Genomic DNA, 24,333 nt, shown 5'->3' with positions numbered 1-24,333 from the left:
TGTGTGTGTGTGTGTGTGTGTGTGTGTGTGTGTATGTGTGTGTGTGTGTGTGTGTGTGTGTGTATGTGTGTGTGTATGTGTTTGTTTGTATGTATGTGTTTTTGTTTGTGTGTGTTTATTTGTTTGTTTGTGTGTATGTATGTGTTTTAGTTTGTTTTTTGTGTGTATGTATGTTTTTGTGTGTGTTTGTGTATGTGTGTATTTGTGTGTGTATGTGTATATTTGTTTGTGTATGTGTGTGTGTGTGTGTGTGTGTGTGTGTATGTGTTTGTATGTATGTGTTTTTGTTTGTGTGTGTTTATTTGTTTATTTGTGTGTATGTATGTGTTTTAGTTTGTTTTTTGTGTGTATGTATGTTTTTGTGTGTGTTTGTGTATGTGTGTATTTGTGTGTGTATGTGTATATTTGTTTGTGTATGTGTGTGTGTGTGTGTGTGTGTGTGTATGTGTTTGTATGTATGTGTTTTTGTTTGTGTGTGTATATTTGTTTATTTGTGTGTATGTGTGTGTTTTTGTTTGTTTGTTTGTGTGTATGTATGTTTTTGTTTGTGTGTGTGTGTTTGTATGTGTTTGTTTGTTTGTGTGGGTGTGGGGGACTTCATTGAATTCCCTATCCTGATGGTGGTAGCAGCGACACACTGTGACCTATTTTCATTGGCGTCTTGACTGTCTGACTAGCGTATAAACTGTTGACCATATCCCATGGTGGTGTTGGCTTAGCGGTTAGGGTGCCGGCTTGGGATCCTAGGATCCTGGGTTAGAATCCCGGTCGATCGCTGAATTAACGCTAGGGGGGTTGACTCAGCTTGTCATCCTTCCGAGGTCGGCAAATTGAGTACCAGTTCACTGGTAATTCCCTGTGTGTCGCAAAAGGCGAATAACAGGGTTCGTGGCAGGAAGGGCATCCGGCCATAAAACATCGCTTCAAAAAGGGGACCACGGTGCCCAACAAAGGCCAACCCCTGCTCTGTGGGGGGAAATGGCCTCTAAAGGTGGTTTTTTATATCCCATGTTTGGCCTTGGCAAAATATTCTCTCAGAATGAGGCTTATTGTCAACTTGGAGCGTTGTTATGAGTTATTCTGACCCTGGGAGAAAGTATATTAAGCCAAATACGGGTTGTGGCTCTTTGATATGATGGTGCTGGCTGTGCTAAGAACCATGACGTCATCCCAGGTGATGTTACTGGCTTAAACTCCACGTCTCTCATGCATGTATCCTTATCTATTAATAAATCTCTTTTACACTGGCCGAGTTGAGAGAAGCTGCTTATTAAACCCACCACATTTGTATGTGTTTTTGTTTGTGGGTGTATGTGTGTGTATGTGTATATGTGTGTGTGTGTGTGTGTGTGTGTGTGTGTGTGTGTGTGTGTGTGTGTGTGTGTGTGTGTGTGTGTGTGTATGTGTTTGTTTATTTATTTGTGTGTGTGTATGTGTATGTATGTGTGTGCGTGTGTATGTATGTATGTGCATGTGTTAGTTCCACAACGAGCCACAGAACTAGAACAAGACACTAACTGCGTCAAACAAGTCACTAACTGCGTCAAACAAGTCACTAACTGCATCAAACAAGTCACTAACTGCGTCAAACAAGTCACTAACTGCATTGAACAAGTCACTAACTGCATTGAACAAGTCACTAACTGTGTCAAACAAGTCATTAACTGCATCAAACAAGTCACTAACTGCATCAAACAAGTCACTAACTGCATCAAACAAGTCACTAACTGCATCAAACAAGTCACTAACTGCATCAAACAAGTCACTAACTGTGTGAAACAAGTCACTAACTGTGTGAAACAAGTCACTAACTGCATGAAACAAGTCACTAACTGCATCAAGCAAGTCACTAACTGCATCAAACAAGTCACTAACTCCATCAAGCAAGTCACTAACTGCATCAAACAAGTCACTAACTGCATTGAACAAGTCACTAACTGCGTCACTAACTAACTACCCCCCCCCCCCCTACCCCCACCAACTTTTACGCCCTTGGATGAATGGTTATGAGTTGCTCCATCTTTGCTGAATTTGAGCTATATATGGAGTCATCATCAATAGGTGAGATGGACGGTGCCCCACCACACAGACAAAACATTAGGAGGTTGCAGAGGAATATGCAGCCAGATGTGTTCCACTGGGCAAGGATAGATCATTGTGGACACTGGACAATGAGGAATGGAGTTACTGACAGACAGCAACAGAAGCTCAGGAACAGGGAAAGGAAAAGTCAAAATGAAAAAGAATAGCCATGGAGAGAGTTTCAGAGGTGGGGGGGGGGGGGGGGGGGGGGCAATAATCCGAGACAGTAAAAGCCATCATCGACCACCAAACCAGCATAAAGCATGCCTTACCTTCGTCCCAACACTGCTGAGGCGTAGAAAACCATCTTGCCACACACGAGCTTTTCGTCTGCGTATTTGGTGGGTGTACAACACCTGTAATACAAAGAGAGCATTGTAATTAATCAATCACGACCAATAAAAGCATGCTTGCGGGCATTGAAAAGGAAGTCAGTCGATGCTGGTGTGTACACCGATGAAAGTCATTTCATGAACAGACATTTTGAAAAACTGCCATGAGGGAGACATTTTCGTGTTAGGAGGATGAGGAAGAACATTTTCAAAAAGTCATTTGTACCATGTGCAATTCAAAAGCAAAATTCAAATTCCTAGCCATTTTGCTGTTTTGTCCATCTTCCATATTTTAGTTTTAAAAATTTTTGTCCTCCGCCCCCCCCCCCCCCCCCCTTATTCTCTTTGTGTTTTTTTTTTTTTTTGAGGGTTAAACTTGCAGTGTCAGCAAAGAATAATTTCCCTGGATATGGTACAATAAAGATTATTATTACTTAAAACAGGTCACACAAGATCTGCCAGCAACCCTCTTATGGTTAAACTGCCAAAATCTTGGCTCTCTGCTCACCTTCATTCTTTCATTCCCCTCTCCCGCCTCTGGAGCAAACTCCCCCACTCCCTTCATTCCCACTCCTCCCTCCAGGTCTTTAAAACAGCTGTTGACCACCCTCTCTTATCTTCCCCCATCCAAAACCTTGATCTTTTCTACCCCCGCTAATTCACCCCAGATACACTTTTTTTGAAATTCCAACTTCTTTCCTGGAAGTCCTTGCAGTGTCCATATGTTTTATACCTCTCCCACCCCCCCTTCTCATGCCCCCGCCCCCCCCCCAAAGCCCTCTCCCTCCCACAGATCTCTCGATGTCCCTGCTCTCAAATGTTGTGTTTTTGTCCTTCCCCTTCTCTCCCCATCTTCTCTACCGCTCCCCTTATAAAATGTTTTATGTGTCGGTTTCACTTTCTGTGTGATTAATGTTAGCTCTTTCACGAGCCTCGATCTTGTATACATAAAAATTTAAAAAAGATTACCTCTCATTTAACACAAACAGGATATTTCAAAAAGTTGAAGATGGATTCAGACGAAACTTGATGGACAGGTTGGGTGTGTGACAAGGAAGAATGGATTCAATTTTGCTGAAGATTCGAATCCGGATCAATAATTTTTAAAGTGTTTCTTCATCACTGAGTGATAGGGCCAAAAGGATATTTAACACGATATCTCCAAAAGGTGTGGACAACCTATGACAAAACTAGGTGGATGAGTTGGTTTGGCGACAAGAACAAGCCAATTTGATTTTGGTTCAGGTCCGGATCCAGATCCGGCCTATCAGTGGATACAAAACGTAAACCCTTCAGCATGGTAGAGGTATGCACTCTACTGAGTGCCGTTCTAGTTTACCTGGTATCTGAGGGGGGTTTTCATCAAATCTCATGATAAATGAATGAGGATTTGGAAGGACAACTTTTTGGTGGCAGCTGGAAAAACGGGTAATATAGCCTCAAATATTCCACCTATGAGTGGAACATCAACCCCATTGATTTGGCTGCAAGAGCACACGCCAGTCAGCCATACAACTTCAGTTCTCAATAATAATAATAATAACTAGACATCTGTAATTCCAAAGCGATCGCCAAGGGTAAGCCTCCACGTGAAGTCCGTGATCCAATGATGGCCATATTCTTTTCGGACCACCATATGACCTTGACCTTCAACATTTCAGGATAGGATGTACGAAAATGTGTCCTCATGTACAATCTATTCATATAAATCAACATCGATCCGGAAGAAAATTATTCAAGTTAGGATCAAAAATGTGTTTTTTGTTAATTAGGTCACAATCCGAAAAAGGTAGGTGAAGGACATGACTCAAATTTCAGGTGCACAACTTCAATGCAGGTACACGATTATGATGCAAGAATATCTTGGAAGGCCAAGTGGACTTTGAGATTCCGCATTGAAAAAAATGGAGCGATTAATTATAAACAACACGTTATTTTTTTCCAGTAATTTTCTTTCCAGTTACGCCATTTAAACTTGTCCTTTAATCTGGAGGCGTATGATGTCAATTATGCATAAATGCACCTTGCTCTAGGTCCGTGGTTCTTAACCTAGGTTCGACCGAACCCCAGGGGTTCAGTGAGCCAGTCTCAGGAGTTCGGCGGAGATCCTCCGAAACGCATTGCAATGTTTTTTTTGTTTGTTTTTTAAAAGTTTTGTATCAATTTTGAATCTATGTGTAATTATGCTTATTGTGGGAGATATGTTGAAGGCAGCAGGAAGTTGGGGTGTGAAGAGAATGACAGAGATCTGTAATCTGGTGGTGAAAGAAGGCCGCATTCCAGTGGTTTGGGAACTGAGTACCCTCGTCCCTCTATACAAGGGGAAAGGTGACCCTCTGGACTGTGGCTCGTACCGAGCGATAAAGTTATTGGAGCATGGAATGAAGGTATTGGAAAGGGTGTTGGAGAGGAGGATAAGGAAGAAGGTGAAGATCGACGAAATGCAGTTTGGATTTATGCCAGGAAGAGGAACGACAGACGTGCTTTTTATTGTGAGGCAGTTGCAGGAGAAGTACATGGAGAAGAGGAAGAAGTTGTTTCTTGGGTTTGTTGATCTGGAGAAAGCATTCGATCGGGTTCCACGCGAAGTAGTGACATGGGCATTGAGGAAGTTAGAAGTGGAGGAATGGTTGATCAGAGTAGTGATGGCAATGTACAAAAGAGCGCGCACAGCTGCAAGGATGAAGGACGGGATGGGAGTTTGAGGTGAAGGTGGGAGTGCATCAGGGGTCGGTACTAAGTCCACTACTATTTGTAGCTGTGATGGAGGTGCTGGCTCAGAACGTAAAGGAGGGTTTACCGTGGGAGTTGTTGTATGCAGATGATCTGGTGTTGATTGCGGAAAGTATGGATGGACTGAAGGAAAAGATGAACAAGTGGAAGGAATGTATGGAGACAAAAGGTCTGAAGGTGAATATAGGAAAGACGAAGGTGATGGCAAGTGGTAAAGCATGTGGTGAGGTGGAAAGAACTGGGAAGTGGCCGTGTGCTGTGTGCAGGAAGGGTGTTGGAGTGAACTCCATTCAATGTACAATGTGCGCTGAGTGGGTTCATCAAAAATGTAGTGGTCTGAGAGGGTCATTAACCAGTGTGGCAGCTACATTCAAATGTAAGGTGTGCACAGAGGGAGCTGCAGATGGAGGAAATGTTGAGTTGGATCTTGGAGACGGCGTGAAGCTGGAAGGTGTGAAAACATTTTGCTACCTCGGAGACATGCTGAATGGAGAAGGTGGATCAGACTCGGCAACGGTTGCTCGAGTGAGATGTGCATGGAAGAAGTTTCGGGAACTGAGTGGAGTGCTGATGAGGAGGGGAGTGTCGTTGAAGCTTAAGGGAAAGGTGTATGCTGCATGTGTGAGAAGTGTTATGATTTATGGGAGCGAGACATGGGTCATGAATGTAGAGCAGCAACGAAAGCTGGAAAGGGTGGAAATGCGAATGGTTCGGTGGATGTGCGGAGTATCATTGAGAGAGAGGAAGACAAATGATGAATTGCGAAAGATGATGGAAATAGAGCCTGTGATTGATGCTGTGAAGAGGAACAGGTTGAGATGGTTTGGTCATGTGTTGAGGAAGGATGAAAGTGACTGGTTGAGAAGAGTGATGGAAATGAATGTAGAAGGAAGTAGAGGACGGGGAAGACCGAGAAAGACTTGGCTAAAGATGGTGGAAGAAGAAATGCGGGCAAGGGGCTTAACAAGGAGAGATGCAGAAACTAGGGCAAAATGGAGAAGATTGTCATGGGGACCGCAAGGCTAACCTCCGCTCTTGCAGGGAAAAATGGCCTTAAAATGCATGGTGTTGTTGTTGTTGTGTAATTATGCTTATTATTAATATTATTATTATTTTGCTATGTATGTTACGAACGAATGGAAATGTTATTTGTAATTGTATTCCCATCCCATTCATGTTTCTCTGGTCTGTGTTGAAGATAAGTTGTTTCACACTGACTGTAGTAAGTTGAATCAATGAGCAACTTGCTAATTATTCTGTTGATGGTGCTTACTTGCTTGCTTACTTACTTACTGGATTTTGGACTTTGCAGGTGTTCGGAAATTCTAGTGAATAGCCTCGATTAGCTTGCCGTGTGCCATGCGTCATTGGACGCGCCTAACTTTGGAGGTACTGATTAATTGAAAGGTAAGTTGGAAATGTTTGTGGATATGCAGGGTGGGTTCAGAGTTATATTAAAGTCAAAAGTGGATGGTGATTATAAAATATGATTGAATTACTCAGAAAATTAGGTGGAGGTGATATAACTCCTTTGGTCGCAATTCAAAACTAACAATTCGCAGTTTTCTATGTAATATTATAATGGGATTTGAGGTGACATAGAGTTGAGCAGATAATAAATCCCGTCATCGTAACTATAAGTTATGTTTTCTTCGTTAAAATTTCTCAGTTTTCAGAGGGGTACTGATTAATTATATTTAAGCATGTTCCTTTTTAAATTTTTGTCATATAATTATTTGCCCGAACTCAATTAAGATCAGTTTGTTACTTTCTTTTTTTTTTTTTTGCAGTATCTCGAGCAAAAAAAGGAAGTGGTCGGAGGATTACGTGCGGTACGGGTTCACGTGTTTGACGGAACGGGACGGAAGTCAGCGTCCTCAATGCATGCTTTGCAATGTCAAGTTGAGCAACTCCAGCCGAACACCAGCAAAACTATGGGAACACTTCAAAAAACTGCATGGCGAAGGGCAGTACAAAGACGCAACGCTGGATGAATTCAAATTGAAGAGAGTCCGATTTGACGCAAGTGCTACCTTGCCCACTCTCGGCTTCGTTCCAATTGACAAACCGATCCTCACCGCGTCGTATGAAGTTGCGTACCTGATCGCAAAGCAGGGCAAACCGCACACCGTTGGCGAGACACTCATCAAACCGGCCGCGTTGAAGATGGCCAACATCATGCTGGGAAAAGCTGCTGAAAACAAGTTGTCTCTCGTTCCACTCTCAAATGACACCATCAGATGCAGAATCGACGACATGAGCGACGACATCCTCGCCCAGGTAGTTGCAGATTTAGTCGCAACAACAACACACAACAACATGCATTTTAAGGCCATGTTCCCTGCTAGAGCGGGGGTTAGCCTTGCGGTCCCCATGACAATCTTCTCCATTTTGCCCTATTTTCTGCATCTCTCCTTGTTAACCCCCTTGCCCGCATTTCTTCTTCCACCATCTTTAGCCAAGTCTTTCTCGGTCTTCCCCGTCCTCTACTTCCTTCTACATTAACTTCCATCACTCTTCTCAACCAGTCACTTTCATCCTTCCTCAATACATGACCAAACCATCTCAACCTGTTCCTCTTCACAGCATCAATCACAGGCAATATTCCCATCATCTTTCGCAATTCATCATTTGTCTTCCTCTCTCTCAACGATACTCCGCACATCCATCGAACCATTCGCATTTCCACCCTTTCCAGCCTTCGTTGCTGCTCTACGTTCATTACCCATGTCTCGCTCCCATAAATCATAACACTTCTCACACATGCAGCATACACCTTTCCCTTCAGCTTCAGCGACACTCTCCTCCTCATCAGCACGCCACTCAGTTCCCGAAACTTCTTCCATGCACATCTCACTCGAGCAACCGTTGCCGAGTCTGATCCACCTTCTCCATTCAGCATGTCTCCGAGGTAGCAAAATGTTTTCACACCTTCCAGCTTCACGCCGTCTCCAAGATCCAACTCAACATTTCCTCCATCTGCAGCTCCCTCTGTGCACACCTTACATTTGAATGTAGCTGCCACACTGGTTAATGACCCTCTCAGACCACTACATTTTTGATGAACCCACTCAGCACACATTGTACATTGAATGGAGTTCACTCCGACACCCTTCCTGCACACAGCACACGGCCATTTCCCAGTTCTTTCCACCTCACCACATGCTTTACCACTTGCCATCACCTTTGTCTTTCCGATATTCACCTTCAGACCTTTTGTCTCCATACATTCCTTCCACTTGTTCATCTTTTCCTTCAGTCCATCCATACTTTCCGCAATCAACACCAGATCATCTGCATACAACAACTCCCACGGTAAACCCTCCTTTACGGTCTGAGCCAGCACCTCCATCACAGCTACAAATAGTAGTGGACTTAGTACCGACCCCTGATGCACTCCCACCTTCACCTCAAACTCACCACTGTTCCCGTCCTTCGTCCTTACAGCTGTGCGTGCTCTTTTGTACATTGCCATCACTACTCTGATCAACCATTCCTCCACTCCTAACTTCCTCAATGCCCATGTCACTACTTTGTGTGGAACCCTATCGAATGCTTTCTCCAGATCAACAAACCCAAAAAACAACTTCTTCCTCTTATCCATGTACTTCTCCTGCAACTGCCTCACAATGAAAAGCGCATCTGTCATTCCTCTTCCTGGCATAAATCCAAACTGCATTTCGTCGATCTTCACTTTCTTCCTTATCCTCCTCTCCAACACCCTTTCCAATACCTTCATTCCATGCTCCAATAACTTTATCGCTCGGTACGAGCCACACTCCAGAGGGTCACCTTTCCCCTTGTATAGAGGGGCGAGGGTACTCAGTTCCCAATCCACTGGAATGCGGCCTTCTTTCACCACCAGATTACAGATCTCTGTCATTCTCTTCACACCCCAACTTCCTGCTGCCTTCAACATATCTCCCACAACTCCCGTCGGCCCTCCCGCTTTTCCACTCTTCATTGCTTTTATCGCTTCCTCAACTTCCTTCTCAGTTATCTTCTCTGCCGGTCCTAAAACTGGGTTACTCTCTATGTTGCCATCCCATTCATTCTCTGTATTCAACAGCATTTCCATATATCTTTTCCATCTTCCTTTAATTCCATCTGGGTCGACAACGATTTGTCCCACTTCATCCTTCAAGCAACCTTGCCCACTCTCGGCTTCGTTCCAATTGACAAACCGATCCTCACCGCGTCGTATGAAGTTGCGTACCTGATCGCAAAGCAGGGCAAACCGCACACCGTTGGCGAGACACTCATCAAACCGGCCGCGTTGAAGATGGCCAACATCATGCTGGGAAAAGCTGCTGAAAACAAGTTGTCTCTCGTTCCACTCTCAAATGACACCATCAGATGCAGAATCGATGACATGAGCGACGACATCCTCGCCAAGGTAGTTGCAGATTTAGTCGCAAGCCCGACGAAATTCAGCCTTCAACTCGACGAGAACACCGACGTTTCGAATTTGAGCCAGCTCATCTTATTTGTGCGTTATTTCAAAGGAGATGAGATCAAGGAAGACTTTCTGTTCTGCAAGCCTCTCAAAACAACGACGACGAAGGCAGCTGGCGTGAAGAAGCTTGTGCATGACTTCTTCAGAAGCAACAGCCTCGCGTGGAACATGGTGTCTGCAGTTTGCTCGGACGGAGCTCCAGCCATGCTGGAATGCAACTCCGGTTTTGGAGCGCTGGTGAAGGCCGATGCACCACACATCAACATCACGCACTGCGTCCTGCACAGCTGGCATCAAAAACCCTGCCTCCAAAACTAGCCAATGTTCTGAAAATCGTCGTTGCAACTGTGAATTACGTGTGAAGCCGTGCTCTGAATCATCGCATCTTCAAAGAGCTGTGCAATGAAATCGGCTCTGAATTCGAAGTCCTTCTCTACCACTCTAACGTTCGATGGTTATCACGAGGGAAGGTAGTGAGCCGTGTTTTTGCCTTGCGTGTAGAATTAGCCCTGTTTTTGCGAGAACACCAGCATTGCCATGCAACACACTTCCAAGAGTCAGAGTTCATCCTCACCTTGGTGTACTTGGCTGACATCTTTGACACACTCAATCATCTCAATTGGCAGATGCAGGGCGGTGGAGTGAATGTCATCGAATCTGAAGAAAAGCTGAGCGCTTTCCGAAAGAAGTTACCGTTGTGGAGGCGGTGAACAGAGAACGATAACTTCGCAAACTTTTCTCTACTGGACGAGTGCGTGAGCGGGATCGAAGATGATTCTGAAGTTGGAGGCACTGCTGTACTGGGAGAGCTGAAGCAAGCAATTGCCACGCACTTGGATGAGCTGGAAAAGTCATTCGACGGCTACTTCCCCGACCAAGAGCAATACCCAGCATGGGTGCGGCAGCCGTTTACTTTCGACGTTGTAACGGTATATGTCAACGACCAATACCTCGACGACCTCATCGAACTTCAGCAGAGCCAGACTCAAAAACAACTCTTCGGCACAACAACGCTCTCAACGTTTTGGTGCCGCCAAATGGAAGGGTATCCTCACATCGCTCAAATTGCCCTTGAGATGCTTACGCCGTTTGTTACAACGTATCTCTGCGAGCATGCGTTTTCGAAACTGGTGGACATTAAAACAAAGAAAAGGAGCAGGCTTGCATGCGAAAATGATTTGCGGGTGGCCCTTGCCAAAACAAAAGCACGCATTTCCCAGATCGCCTCCCGAAAAGAAGAACAGAAAACGCATTAAGATGCAATTCTTCTTAATTTTTTGGTCAAATTTGAGGGGTTCCGCGAGTGTTCGGTGGGTTTCGTTAGGGTTCGTCACCTTTAAAAAGGTTAAGAACCACTGCTCTAGGTCATCTAGAAAGGGCAATTTCGTTCTGACCGGCCAAATCTTAGTTGAGTTAGTATGAATATTCATATATATATATATTCATATATATATATATTCATATATATATATATATATATATATATATATATATATATATATATATATATATATATATATATATATATATATATATATATATCCAGTATGGACTCCAGATCATGTGATGATGCAATCTGATTATGTGATGATGTAATCTGATCATTTGATGATGTAGTCTGATCATGTGATGATGTAATCTAAAGTCCTCCGAGAGTAACAAAAGGAAGCTAAGATAAAGCTAAGATGTCTATTAGTATTAGTATTACAGTGTTACTTGTTTTATGGTTAATCCATGCTGTGGCATTATGTACTGCATTTCATCTTCTAGTTAACTACATATATACCTCGTATATGGTATATATATATATATATATATTGTGGTCACTGAGTTGTCGTATGCCTGTGGATAAAGAAAGGGGGATAGATATGTGGTGTTGTGCATAGACTGGACGCAAGAGGAGGCGAGGAGAAGAAGAGGAGTTCCGGGTGAGAGGAGGGAGAGTTGAAATGATTTATACGGAACGTACCTTCCGATGTTTGGATTGTTGGGTTGATTAAAAAATTTTAAACGAATGAATTCCTCATTTTTGGAGTAATTTACGACACGTTTTTTTTTTGTTTTTTTTTTTGTATGCAAGATCGAGGCTTGTGTAAGAGCTAACATTAATCACAAAAAAAAAGAACCGACACATAGGCCTAAAACATATAATAAAGGGAGCGGGAGACAAGATGGGGAGAGGGGGGGACCACACAAGTAATTGCTTGTAGTACCAGTACACCAGCCAGCAAGATGACGTCATGCTTTTGGATGTGAGGATCGCGTAAAAGTCGTGAAATCTTATACAAAATCTAGAAATAAATTAAATACTTCCAAATTGCTGATATAAATTAACTTTCAAAGGGTATACATATCGCAAATGACCAATTAATTAATGTGTGCATCGTTACTCAAAAGTCTCAACGAATTCACAACTTACCACAAACTCTCGAGCAGGCATGTTATTGTTATCTGTCGAGGCTCGAATAGTTCCCAGTTTCTTCGTCTATGTTTCATGACACCACCTGACAGAAAACCCCTTCTTTCGCCTACTCGACGCGAATTCCCCGCGCTTTGACGTCATTTCCGCAAACACCAAAATGTGATTCCATGATAAGAACTCGGCGCGAAACGAACAGGATGCAGGCTCCAGTGTCTCGTAATGCTCAGTCAAAATACTAAATAAATCTTGTGATGTATTCCTTTGTTTTCTGCAGATTTATTTTTAAGTATGTTTCCCTTTCTTGACCTTGTGGTAATTGTTGTTTTGTTTGTCTTTGTTTTTATGAATCGTGAAATTATTCTTATGGCGGTGTAGTTGCGGTGGTTTCGTTAATGGGGTATATCGTGTACCTTTTCTTGTACTGTCTTGTTTTTTTACTCTGACATTAAATGAACAGTTTTAGATGATTTCTTTTCTTTCTGATTTCTTTCTGAAAACTTGCAGTAGTTAAAATAGCGGAATTTGTCTTGATCATCAATTAAGTGATTAATCACAGAACCAACCGACCAGCCAACTATGCGAAGGGAAATTGGAGATTCCATGTCTTTTGAGAATCGTCGTGGTTTTTGTTTCGTGCAGTGAAATCACGAGGTGCACATGGACTGTTTGTTATGAGGGAATTAAAGGAAAGTCATTCTGTGTGAGGGACGGCCCGGTCCGTGGGACAGCGACATGTCTTCGACCCAACAGGGCAGCTCGGTGAATGACGTCTCTCTGCTCGTGACAGAAGGACCATCCGGACACACTGGATCGCAAACTCGGCAAGGTACGTCATTCTCTAATGGCTCCTTGGGGTCCGATGTCGGGCAGAGCATCCCAGGACGTGTCCACGATGGCCCGGCATGCGATCCTTCTGCCTCGGACTTGGGATCGCGGCGACCTTTGGTTGGTTCGAGTCTAGGCCTCGGGTCGTCGCCGGTTCCCAGCCGTTTGCGCCGCTACGCTCTGGCACTGCGACCTTGGAGCTTTTCGGCGTCCATAGGACCCGTGGCTTTGGGATCGACCCTCGCCATGCAGGTATCTGGGTCAAACCACATATGTGACTGGCTCTGGCAAAAGCAGAACTTGGGGGCAAAAATCAAAATTGAGATTTTGACATCTGATGCCCCATGCTTTTCTCTTCCATTTGATGTATACATTATGTTAATCGGATGAAAATTAACGAAGTTATGGTATTTTAATGATAATTATATTTTCGTTTAAACAATGGAGATAATTAGGTTCAAAGTTCACAATACAGTTCACACGCACAAAGAATGTGCACACGTAGAGCTTTTCATTCATACCAAACATGTATGTCAGGCCCAGTCAGGGATCTCCTTCGAATTACGATGAACTAGCAACGGTACCCGCCCGATGGGTGGGGCTTCAATTGGGAGGCCCAAATGAAAAGGCAAAATATCAGAAATTAAAGGCTTTTTTTTTTTTTTGAAGCGATTTATATAAACATCCGTTAAATCATATCACACGCAAATCATCAAAATCTAAACAGTATTTGTAGAATTTCAATAAAAGCCACATCACTGTTGATATCGGTAAATATTCCATCGTGTTTGGGAAAATTGGAAATTGGAAAAAAATTGGAAAAACAATATAGCCTATTTTACTCCAGGGGGTCCCAGGATTACCCACCCAAAATTTCGTTGCGATGTGTTCAGCCGTTGTTGCGGTACCTGGGAACAGACAGACAGACGGACATTTGGTCAATTATAGTAAGATGGCTCATAGTAAAACATCGAAATTTCGCGATCTTCGTGTCTTTTTGAGCACATTATGATAACTAGCAACGGTACCCGCCCTATGGGCGGGGATCCAATTGGGAGGCCCAAATGAAAAGGCAAAATATCAGAAATTGAAGGTTTTTTTATTTTAAATAATTCATATAAACATCCGTTGAATCATATCACACGCAAATCATCAAAATCGAAACAGTATCTTTAGAATTTCAATAAAAGCCACATCACTGTTCATATCGGTAAATATTATTCCATCGTGTTTCAAATCGTGATCGATACACTATGATCGTGATGATCCTGATCCTGATCCTGATCGTGATCGATAATCGTGTTCACAATCGCAATGTCGTATGTACTCCCGATACGTGTACCAAATTCCCGATATGTGTAACTGTACCAAATCAACAGCTAAAAGGATTTTGAGCCGATAGCTGTTACGGCCTTGGCAAGATCGATGGAGACAGCGATCTGTTAGCGTATACACCGCCCAAATAGCTATGTGGAATTCTCTCATGTAGAGATTAAACGTTACGGCTGTTACGGCCTTGGCAAGATCGATGGAGACAGCGATCTGTTAGCGTATTCACCGCCCAAATAGCTATGTGGAATTCTCTCATGTGGAGATTAAACTTTACGGCTGTTACGGCCTTGGCAAGATCGTTGGAGACAGCGTTTATAATACTTTTAATGAAGGACACTGTCTCAAGCCCCAGTCCCCATCGCGGATGGGGCTCAGCGGTTTACCCGAGCCTGACGGCGAAGGGCAAGGTATACGCTGGCCCGTCCAGTGTAGCACGCGTGCAGCCCCGGACATCGAAGGGCATTAAACGTTCATTAAACATTAAACGTTCATTAAAGGATTACTAAACGAAAAACATTACGAAATTACGTTCACACCATCACGTCAAACACAACCGTGAACACATACATCGTCACAATGAGAACATCGTCACAATGAGAACATCGTCACAATGGACGTTATGCGAACGTGAATGTTATGCGGGAGTCCAAACCTGAGAATACTGGAGACCAAAGCTGAAATTGGAAAAACTAAATAACGTATTTTACTCCTGGAGATCCCAGGATTACCCACACAAAATATCGTTTCAATCGGTTGAGCCGTTTTTGCGGTACCTTCGAACAGACGGACAGACATTTGGTGAATTATAGTAAGATGACATTTTAGATTCTTCGTCGAATTTCACAACTTTTCTGTTTACTTGGAAAAATATTTTGGTGTATAATAATCGAGAGAAGTTACTCTTTCTATCCATATAAAAATTTCAATTTGGTCCCTGTGGTCATATTTTGACTCTCTTTGGCTTTTTCTCGCTAAGAGAAATGCCTCCAAGTGTCTGCTTTTGCCAGAGCCAGTCAAATATGTATGTGCTATAAAAGAAAAAACTTTTTTTGTAATGTAAAAGGATGTAGGGATGGTATGTAAACAAGGTAGTGAATGAAATATATGAATGATCGTTTTAAGGCCATTTTCCCCACTAGAGCAGGGGTTAGCCTTGCGGGCCCCATGACAATCATGGTTCCCTATTTGAGGCAATGTTTTTATGGCCGGATGCCCTTCCTGACGCCAACCCTTGGTCACGCTCTTACGATGCGCAGGGATACGGTGTACCTATTCCAAACCGGGGTACACACCGTGATCATTCATCCCAGCAAGCCTGGTACTCAATTTGCCGACCTCGGAAGGATGACAGGCTGAGTCAACCCCCCTGGTGTTAATTCAGCAATCGACCGGGATTCAAACCCAGGATCCTAGGATCCTAAGCCGGCACCCTAACCGCTAAGCCAACACCAGGCTATGTAAAGGTAAACAAGGTAGTGATGGGCACAAAAAACTTTTACGGTCTTGTTCTTTCCTCTGGCATTAAACAAACTTCCTTGGATGATGTTTAAGAAATTGCAGTAGTTAAAATGGCGCAATTTGTCTTCAATCATCAATTATCATCATCGCTTCTGATATCAAATCCTTCCTCTTCTCCAATGGCTTGATCTGATCATTAATTTGGTTTCAGACAAGGTCATTCTACTCTGGACATGCTGCTTCTGCTGTCTCAACAATGGATGGAGGTCCTCAATGCCAAACAGGAAATCAGAGCTGTCTCCCTTGACATATCATGTGCCTTCGATACGGTCTGGCACCCAGCTCTGCTCACCAAACTCTCCTCCTATGGTATCCATGGAAATCTCCATGTATGGCTTGCAGACTTCCTTTCCAGTCGCAGTCAACGTGTGGCCCTGAATGGGGTTCTCTCATCTCCCCTTCCTGTTCAGGCTGGAGTTCCTCAAAACAGTGTTCTGGGCCCTGTGCTTTTTTTTGATCTTCGTCGATGATCTCTCCGACTCTCTGGAAAACCTTCTCTATCTCTTTGCTGATGGCTCCACTCTCTGCCGCTCCATATCTCATCCCTCAGATCTGCAGGCAGCAGCCTCCTCACTCTCTGCAGACCTGGACAAAATCACAAACTGGTCAAACAAGTGGAACATGTCTTTCAATACTGACAAATCTCACACTCTCACTTTTTCTCTCCGAAAAGACCGTCTGGGCAACCCTCCCGTCTACTTTCTGAACAATCCTCTTGAAGAAGTTCTGTCACTCAAGCATTTGCGTCTCACTATCTGCCATGCATGATCTTTCCTGGGAAAACCACATTTCCAAGCTCGCCTCCAAAGCCAGTCGCTGACTGGGCATTCTCCGTCATGCGAAGTCCTTCCTTGGCACACTTGAGCTCCTCACCACATACAAAGCTTTCATCCGCAGCTTGATGGAATATTTCTCTCCTCTTTGGGCTGGTTCTCCTGCCTCACACCTAGCTCGTCTTCATGCTGTAGAATCCATAGCTTTCAGGATCATTGGAATCTCCCACGATGAAGCTGATTCTGAGGGCCTTTCACTCTCTCGCCCCTGCAGATTCGTGGTCTTTCTGTCTTCTACCGACTCCTATCCGGCCTAGCTCCCCCTTCTCTCTGTGTGCTCTGTTTCCCCAGCCCTCTCTCTTCCACGAATCCCCTGATGTTCCCCTCTTGTCTCTTGCTTCCTTTGTTGCATGTTCTGTGTGTCAGCTCCTATATCATCCTCGACTTAACATGCAAAAATAATTTAAAAGCCTACCACCTTCCTTGTATCCTGATATATCCTGCCCCAACTTCCTCATATATCCAAACAACTTCAAGCGCCCCCCCCCCCCCCCCCCAGGAGTTTCGAGACGAAAACGAACTGGCTTCTACACATACTAGAAGATAAGACCCGTCGATTCACTGACGGGAATACCAATGTTATAGACAGATTTACGCATGCTTTAAAAGGCGGTGTATAATCCGAAATACTGTTTAATAGGGCGATATATTACTGCTATATGAATTGAACGGAAATGTTGAAAGAAAAAGTATTGAATATAGCAAGCGTTTTCTGAATGTAATCCATATGAGACTCTGCGTTATTATAAGTAAAGAAGAAGATGAAGGAGAAAGTTTTCATTTTAATGGAAATTGAAACCGGCTCGTCTATCGTTCGAAGCTCGGCTCCTCGCATATAAATTATTGATATCCCCACACATGAACACCTTATGGGATCGTAATCAATACAGGTGTACAGCAACATTCATTTTGATACTTGTTCTGAATCAACATTTATAGTGTTGCAACTACTGGTATTTTGGTTTTTGTCATCTTGACAACGTTATTTATTTATTTGATTTGTAAAGACTTGCATGGAGAATTGCTGAAAGGACTGAATGATTGATTTGTTGTTTTTAATCATCAAACTGTTAACATGTGACACAGGATGGAAAACTGCAACTGGACCTGGCTATCTGTGGAGCAACGCTGCTCACCGTGCTGGCTGTGCATGGAGCTGGGAATGTAGTAAACACCTACTACGACTACATACGCGGCTACGACAACAAAAAGAGCGACGACCGGACATTGGTGAGATGAAAGTACAGGACGTGGTTAGGGAATCATTTGTTTTGATCTGGGATAGTGTGAACTAAATGTAGGTTAGCCGATCGGCACACTTGCCATTTCCCCTCTTTCTCTCGTTCCCAACGCTTCTACCGACTGTAGTAGGTGCTGTAAGTATGGGGTTGCTGAAGAAGCGGTGAGATTCTGGTGTTCCCTTTAGCGGCAGTTTAACCAAATTTTGAGGCCCTGTTTTTATGTGCATTTGACATGTACCTAACCTGGTTTACCATTATTGAGTTCCTGTGACTCATTCCATAAATATTCCCATCTCCGAGATGTTGAAATGCTTGTGTTCTTCAAAGACTTGTGCTTTGTTGTGCTTTCCCAGTCGGTTCAGTCCCACCCCAGGTCTTCAAGACAGCTGTTCACCACTACCTCCAGTCATTCACTATCCATACCCCCTGATCCCTTCTCCCCCAAATGACTCTATTACCAGGGTTAAATAAATACTGTTGCGGGTTCAGCACATGTGCCAAGCTCACGAGGTGTGTACTCGGACCCGCCGCCACTACCGACCCTGAGGCTCCAGACTGCATACAGTCACGTGAAAAAGTCAGTACACCCCATGTAAAGTTTTGACTTTTTCAACATATTTCAACATACAGCTATTTGATCTTCATTTCAACAATATTGATAGATAAAGGTGATATAATATAACAAATATCATGAAACATTTACATTTTGTAGTCCATTGTATAATTTAAATAAACATAAATGCAAATTTCGCGTGTGGAAAAAGTAAGTACACCCTTGGCTCTAATAGGTGGCATTGCCCCCTTTGGCAGAAACGACCTCAAGTAGGCGTTTCTTATAACTGTCTACCAGTCTCTGACATCGACTGGGAGAAATTTTTGCCCACTCCTCCATGCAGAATTCTTTCAGCTGTGCGATGTTTGAGGGGTTTCTTGCATGCACAGCTCATTTCAGATCCCCCCACAACATCTCGATGGGATTTAGATCCGGGCTTTGACTTGGCCATTCCAGAAACCTCCATTTATTTCTTTTCAGCCATTCCTTGGTGGATTTACTGGTATGTTTAGGGTCATTGGCATATTGCAAGGTCCACCTTCGGTTGAGCTTCAACGTTCCGACAGATGGCCTCACATTATCCTCAAGCACCCTCTGGAACAATGAAGAATTCATAGTGGATTCTATGATCGTGAGCTGCCCAGGCCCTGATGCAGCAAAGCTGCCCCAAACTATAATATTTCCACCACCATGCTTTACAGTTGGTATCAGGTTCTTGTGGTCAAATGCTGTCTTTGGTTTTCGCCAAACATGTCTTCTGGTACTGTGGCCAAATAGCTCTACCTTTGACTCATCTGTCCAGAGCACATTGTTCCAGAAGTACTGGTCTTTGCCTTGGTGTTCATTGGCAATCTTTAGTCTTGCCCTGATGTTCTTTCTGGACAGCAAAGGTTTCCTCCTGGCACACCTCCCATGTAGATCAAATTTGTGCAGCCTCTTTCTAATGGTAGACTCGTGCACTTTGACATCAACAGTGGCAAGAGCTTCCTGTAGGTTCCGTGATGACATTCTGGGGTTCTTCGAGACTTCTTTCAGCATCTTGCGGTCTGCTCTCGGGCTGAACTTGCTGGGGCGGCCTGGCCTGAACAAGTTGGCAGTTGTTTGGAATCTTCGTCACTTGTAGATGATCTTCTGGACAGTTGAATGATTGATTTCAAATTGTTTGGAGATCTTTTTAAATCCCTTCCCAGACTCGTAGGCATCTATAACCTTCTTTGTGAAGACCTCAGAGAGCTGTTTTGATCTAGGCATGGTGACGCCGCACACTTCAACAGCAAAGAGCAAACCAAACTAAATGTCTGAGGTTTAAATAAGACAGGTTCCTCCAAGATCCTCTCTAATGATGTTCTAATCATTTGCACCTGAGCTGGTGCACCTGATTCTAATTTTAGGTATTTGTAGTGATAAATGTAGGGGTGTACTTACTTTTTCCACATGCGAAATTTGCATTTATGTTTATTTAAATTATACAAAGGACTACAAAATGTAAATGTTTCATGATATTTGTTATATTATATCACCTTTATCTATCAATATTGTTGAAATGAAGATCAAATAGCTGTACGTTGAAATATGTTGAAAAAGTCAAAACTTTACATGGGGTGTACTTGCTTTTTCACGTGACTGTATAACTCCTTGGCCCGGAGGGTTGTTAAGCAACCACGGACGCCATTTGGGATAATTAGGTCCAACAGGGTCCTCACACCTTTGACGTGTTACCTATTGGTGACCTCAACTAAGGCCCACGCCCTCAATGCACACCCGAGTACTTATTACGACCGAGCAGAGCCGTGGGTGCAGCGTTGGCTACTAATTACGATTGAAGTGAAACAGTGGGGCAGAACTCTCGTCTATGTATGGGGACGGAGGATAAGCATTGATAACTCTTAGGAATATTGATTTCCTCAGTGTGTCCAAAGTAGACTGTTAGCGGTTCTTGGAGAAAGAAAGAAAAAGATAGCACGAGTATATGTGCAGCCGCTTGGTGCACCAGGGACCTCGGCGTCACCATGCCCTCGCCTCGCGCTCCCTTTTGTACTGTGCGCTTGAGAAGCATTGCTCCATGTGACAAATGTAGAAGTGCAGGGAAGGAAGACTGTGAGAAGGTAATTCGACTTGTCCGGAGGGTTAATTGTCTAATGGTGAGGGATTTGTTCACCTGTACAGGTTTTGACAGGGTTTGGTGGTGACTTGGGGACCGAGGAGTACGGAATGAATGGACGGACGGACGGATGAACAGATGGATTGAATGTGAATAGTAAAGGAGTGAGGAGTCTGAATGGTGAGGGACGGATGAACAGGTCGTTAATTGTGAGGGAATAACCAAGTGAGTGGATCGAATGTACAGACGGGCCGAAGGACGAGAATAAATCGACTGTGGGGTTGAAGGAATGAAGGATGGGGTGAAGGAGGAATTGTTGAATTGAGGTTTGGTGAAGTGGATTATTGGTGGATTGAGAAGATTAAAAGTGGCAAATGAGGAGACGTCACACCAGGAATACACAGGCTAGCTTCACAACACATTTCCCTCTTCAACACCCCGGAAACGGGGCAAGGATGTCCCTACACACAAACTTAAAGAAATACTTATTTCTGGGGAATCCTACGTGTACATGAGTGCTCTCCCCTAGGGTACATTTCTAAAACAGTAGCAATAATACATACCAACTGTAGTGAAATCGTATCCGTACTGAACCCGGGTGGGGATGCTCGCTGCGCGCTGTCATTGTTGTCACCGCTAGGGGCGTGACTATAAGACCCGTAGCTGTGTCGGTGCTCCGAGACTTCTCCCTTGTGACATGTTACATCGGTAGCCTCGTTAATGGTACGCCTTTATAGAATATCTAGCTTGCTTGCATTGACTGTTATGAATGGCTTCATGAGATGTCGCATCGTATGCTTATTGTGTATTTCTACTTACAGGAATGATGTGATGATCTAAATGCAATTAAACCAAACCGTTGGACTTAAGTTGTGCGGACCTGAATGGTTTTTCACAACACCAACTATGACATGCCAACAGCACACCAGTCATCCATTGAAGGATTCCATATTTTCTTTTCTTTTTACTCCACAAATCCGTGCATTCCATTTTTGTATTATTTATTCTGGAATATCTTGAATCTTTCTGTGCATCCTGGGAGCTCTTTATGAATGAATATCAATGACGATTGAAATATATATAGCTGAAGTCTACTCTCAAGACTTCACAATGTCATGAGTATAAAACTATTAAGACAGCAGTTATATGACCAAGTAATTTGGTCAGGGTGCCGGCGACAGCTCACCTAGTCTTTGCAAGGACAGTGGGATATTTAACGTCTGCCAACTGATGGCGGCAGACGGGACGCCCGTTTAACGTCCCTCCGAGGGACGGCACGCACATTGATGAATCATCCTGCTTGTGAAGCACCATGATGACAGTTTATAGATCCAAACCCAGGCTAGAAGGCTTGGAGGGGAGTATGTGTACCTCTCGGCCAACCTGTCAGCCCCTGTGGTGGATTTTCTTGTATTCCTTTGTATTTGATCTCTAACAGATTGCTTTGGCTAGGTGGATGAGCTGTTGCAGCCAGCGGACATTATCCGATTGGGGGCAGTTCTGTACTCCTTCGGATGCCTCACCGCTCTCTTGCTGGCCTTCCTGTCTCCACTACCTCGGGAGCACCTCGCACTCCTTTACTTTGGAGGCCTCTCGGGCTCCTTTCTGTACACCGGTGGTGAGTTTTGGTGGTTGGGGAGTTATTGGTAGCTGAGGATTTCGGTGATTGCTGTGATGTGATAATTTTCACCTTCTCTTACCTTTAAAATATTTTTTACTACCTATTTTTGTCTATTAACACTTATCCACTCTCTTATTCACTTATCAACCAGGTCCCGGTCTGAAGTATGTCGCTCTTGGTGATCTGTTGATCCTGCTACTTTTTGGACCACTGGCCGTCTTGTTCTCATTTGCTGTTCAAACTGGTCATCTGACCACGTGGCCACTTCTTTATGCTGCTCCTCTGGCTTTGCATACCCAGGCTGCTCTACATGCCAACAACGCTAGGGATGCAGAGTCAGACAGAAAGGTTATTTGCATTCGCTTTTCTGATTGCATTCCTTTGCTCCTGTATCAATGACTGCTGTTTCTAAAAGGCCCATTAAAACCAAAAAAACCTTTTTATTCCTCAACATTTCCTTCCCTTCCCCCAGGCTGGAGGATTGACAGTCGCCATATTGCTTGGTAAGACAGGAAGTTACTTCTTGTACTGTTTTCTTCTTTTCTCCCCTTATCTGGGCTTTGCCTGGGCTGCCGGAAGTGTGGCGGGTACGCTCGCCCTACCGCTGGCCACGTTGCCATTGGCGTTCCGACTGGAGAGATGTTGGAGATCCGGGCGTCTATCCGCGTTACCATCGGCCACTGTTCGCCTAAGCCTCGGCGTAGCTGCTTTGCTTTGTACCGGACTGATGCTGAGGCAGAGACTGCCTGATGTGGCAGCAGGAAAGCAAATGCCAAGTGGAAAGTGAGAGAGAGAAATACGTAGATAGATATGAGATGAAAGATAGACCATAATGATGGTGAAAGAATATGTTGAAGAGATGTATTTTTATGACATGAAAACAACGTTAAAAATTGTCAATATGTGTCCTTTTAGGTTACTTCGTCTAGTGCCGAGTTTGAGGTAAACCCAAACGCTTGCTCGACTTCCTCCTCACCTTTTATCCGGAAACCAAAGGTTCTAGAATTGAATGCAGAGCATTTTATTATTCCTCTCCCAAATACTTTCTTTTTCTCTTCCAGTTGGATTATTATATGAGTGGGAGTGAAAAGGTTATTTTCCCCATCCGTGAAGGAATGGTCATGTGCCAGAGAAACGTGGCGCAGCACAGACGTTAGTCCTTTTCTTTGTAGTCTCCGGCCAGTCACGGCGGTGAGTAAGTTTTCTGGTGCTTTTGGAGTAGACATGTTTTTGGATCTGAAACCTTGTGAAAATGGGGAAAACGCTTTGATTCCCCTGTATAAAAACATTATCATTTTTTGCTCACCAGCAAGGTGTTTGTTAGTTGCGATAGGAATGTTTCAAACGATTTTGAAATTGTGCAAATAAATGTTTCCATATTGCTGTTACTTTTGGTTCTGTTTTCCCCAAACGAGATATCTGTATCGCTTCGTTATCGTGCCAGGATGCAGTTCTTGTGAAATAGCTCCTTATACTGTTAATTAAATGTTAAATAATCTTCTTGTTTTGTATGCAGTACACAATGCCGCGAGAGAGCATCATTGGCTGAGGGCATGATTGTGCTGCTTAAGCAGTGCCACCTTTAGGTTATGGCAGGAAGTTGTAATGTGATCATTGTGCTGGCGAAAGCTCACATATTCTTTGAGAAGGACACCGTGGTATTTTTAACTTCCACCAACTAACGATAACAGATGGGACACCCAGTTTAACGTCGATCTGGGGATGGCACACACATTGATGAATCACCCTGCCTATGTAGCTGGGTCGGGATTCAAACACCGGATAGACAGTAATCACCAGATAGACGAGATATATATATATATATATATATATATATATATATATATATATATATATATATATATATATGTAGACATATATAGACATATGTAGACATATGTAGACATATGTAGACATATGTAGACATATGTAGACATATATAGACCTATATAGACAGACATAGACAAAGGTGCATGTGCTGAACACTTGGCGCATGTGCTGAACCCGCAGAGAGAGAGAGAGACAAAGCACTTAGAGGCGTGTGCGCATACCTCTAGGTCTAGGCCATCCTGCCAGCCCTTGTTAAAAAACAAATAGGGGCCTAATAAAAATAATAATAAAATAAATAAGTAATAATAATATAATATAAAATAAGCCTGGTGTTGGCTTAGTGGTTAGGGTGCCGGCTTGGGATCCTAGGATCCTGGGTTTGAATCCCGATCGATCGCTGAATTAAAGCCAGGGGGGTTGACTCAGCCTGTCATTCTTCCGAGGTCGGCAAATT

At 43.7% G+C, this 24,333-nt stretch overlaps 2 protein-coding genes across 2 annotated transcripts in view; one reads left to right on the top strand and one right to left on the bottom strand.

Annotated features, from left to right (window-relative positions):
- The window catches only part of ZGRF1 (zinc finger GRF-type containing 1), a 69,469-nt gene extending 57,274 nt beyond the window's left edge, over positions 1–12,195 (bottom strand). Inside the window, exons 1-2 of the mRNA XM_068111246.2 lie at positions 12,023–12,195; positions 2,355–2,438 (exon numbers count right to left, since the gene is read on the bottom strand). Of these exons, the coding sequence (XP_067967347.2) occupies positions 2,355–2,438; positions 12,023–12,043 (105 nt within the window). The 5' untranslated portion in view covers positions 12,044–12,195. The remainder of the gene's footprint in view (positions 1–2,354; positions 2,439–12,022) is intronic.
- Positions 12,196–12,558: 363 nt separating this feature from the next.
- UBIAD1 (UbiA prenyltransferase domain containing 1) lies at positions 12,559–23,437 on the top strand. The gene is made up of 6 exons (XM_078773757.1): positions 12,559–13,102; positions 17,620–17,763; positions 21,881–22,046; positions 22,201–22,397; positions 22,522–22,832; positions 22,965–23,437. Exons 1-6 carry the CDS (start codon positions 12,758–12,760, stop codon positions 22,993–22,995), a joined length of 1,194 nt encoding a protein of 397 aa, XP_078629883.1. The 5' UTR covers positions 12,559–12,757; the 3' UTR covers positions 22,996–23,437.
- Positions 23,438–24,333: the final 896 nt, after the last annotated feature.

This window comes from Myxine glutinosa, chromosome 3 (genome assembly GCF_964187855.1).
Source record: "Myxine glutinosa chromosome 3, kmMyxGlut1.1, whole genome shotgun sequence".
Classification (NCBI taxonomy): domain Eukaryota; kingdom Metazoa; phylum Chordata; class Myxini; order Myxiniformes; family Myxinidae; genus Myxine; species Myxine glutinosa.
The sequence above is the reverse complement of the archived record's forward strand: the minus strand, read 5'-3'. Positions and strand labels throughout refer to the sequence as shown.

What these genes read in the sequence shown, in the direction of transcription:
- UBIAD1 (XM_078773757.1), top strand. Translation starts at nt 12,758, where the DNA reads ATGTCTTCGACCCAACAGGGCAGCTCGGTGAATGACGTCTCTCTGCTC. An exon ending in AGAGCGACGACCGGACATTG is followed by an intron (nt 17,764 to 21,880) that starts GTGAGATGAAAG and finishes TGCTTTGGCTAG; the next exon opens with GTGGATGAGCTGTTGCAGCC. An exon ending in CTCCTTTCTGTACACCGGTG is followed by an intron (nt 22,047 to 22,200) that starts GTGAGTTTTGGT and finishes CTTATCAACCAG; the next exon opens with GTCCCGGTCTGAAGTATGTC.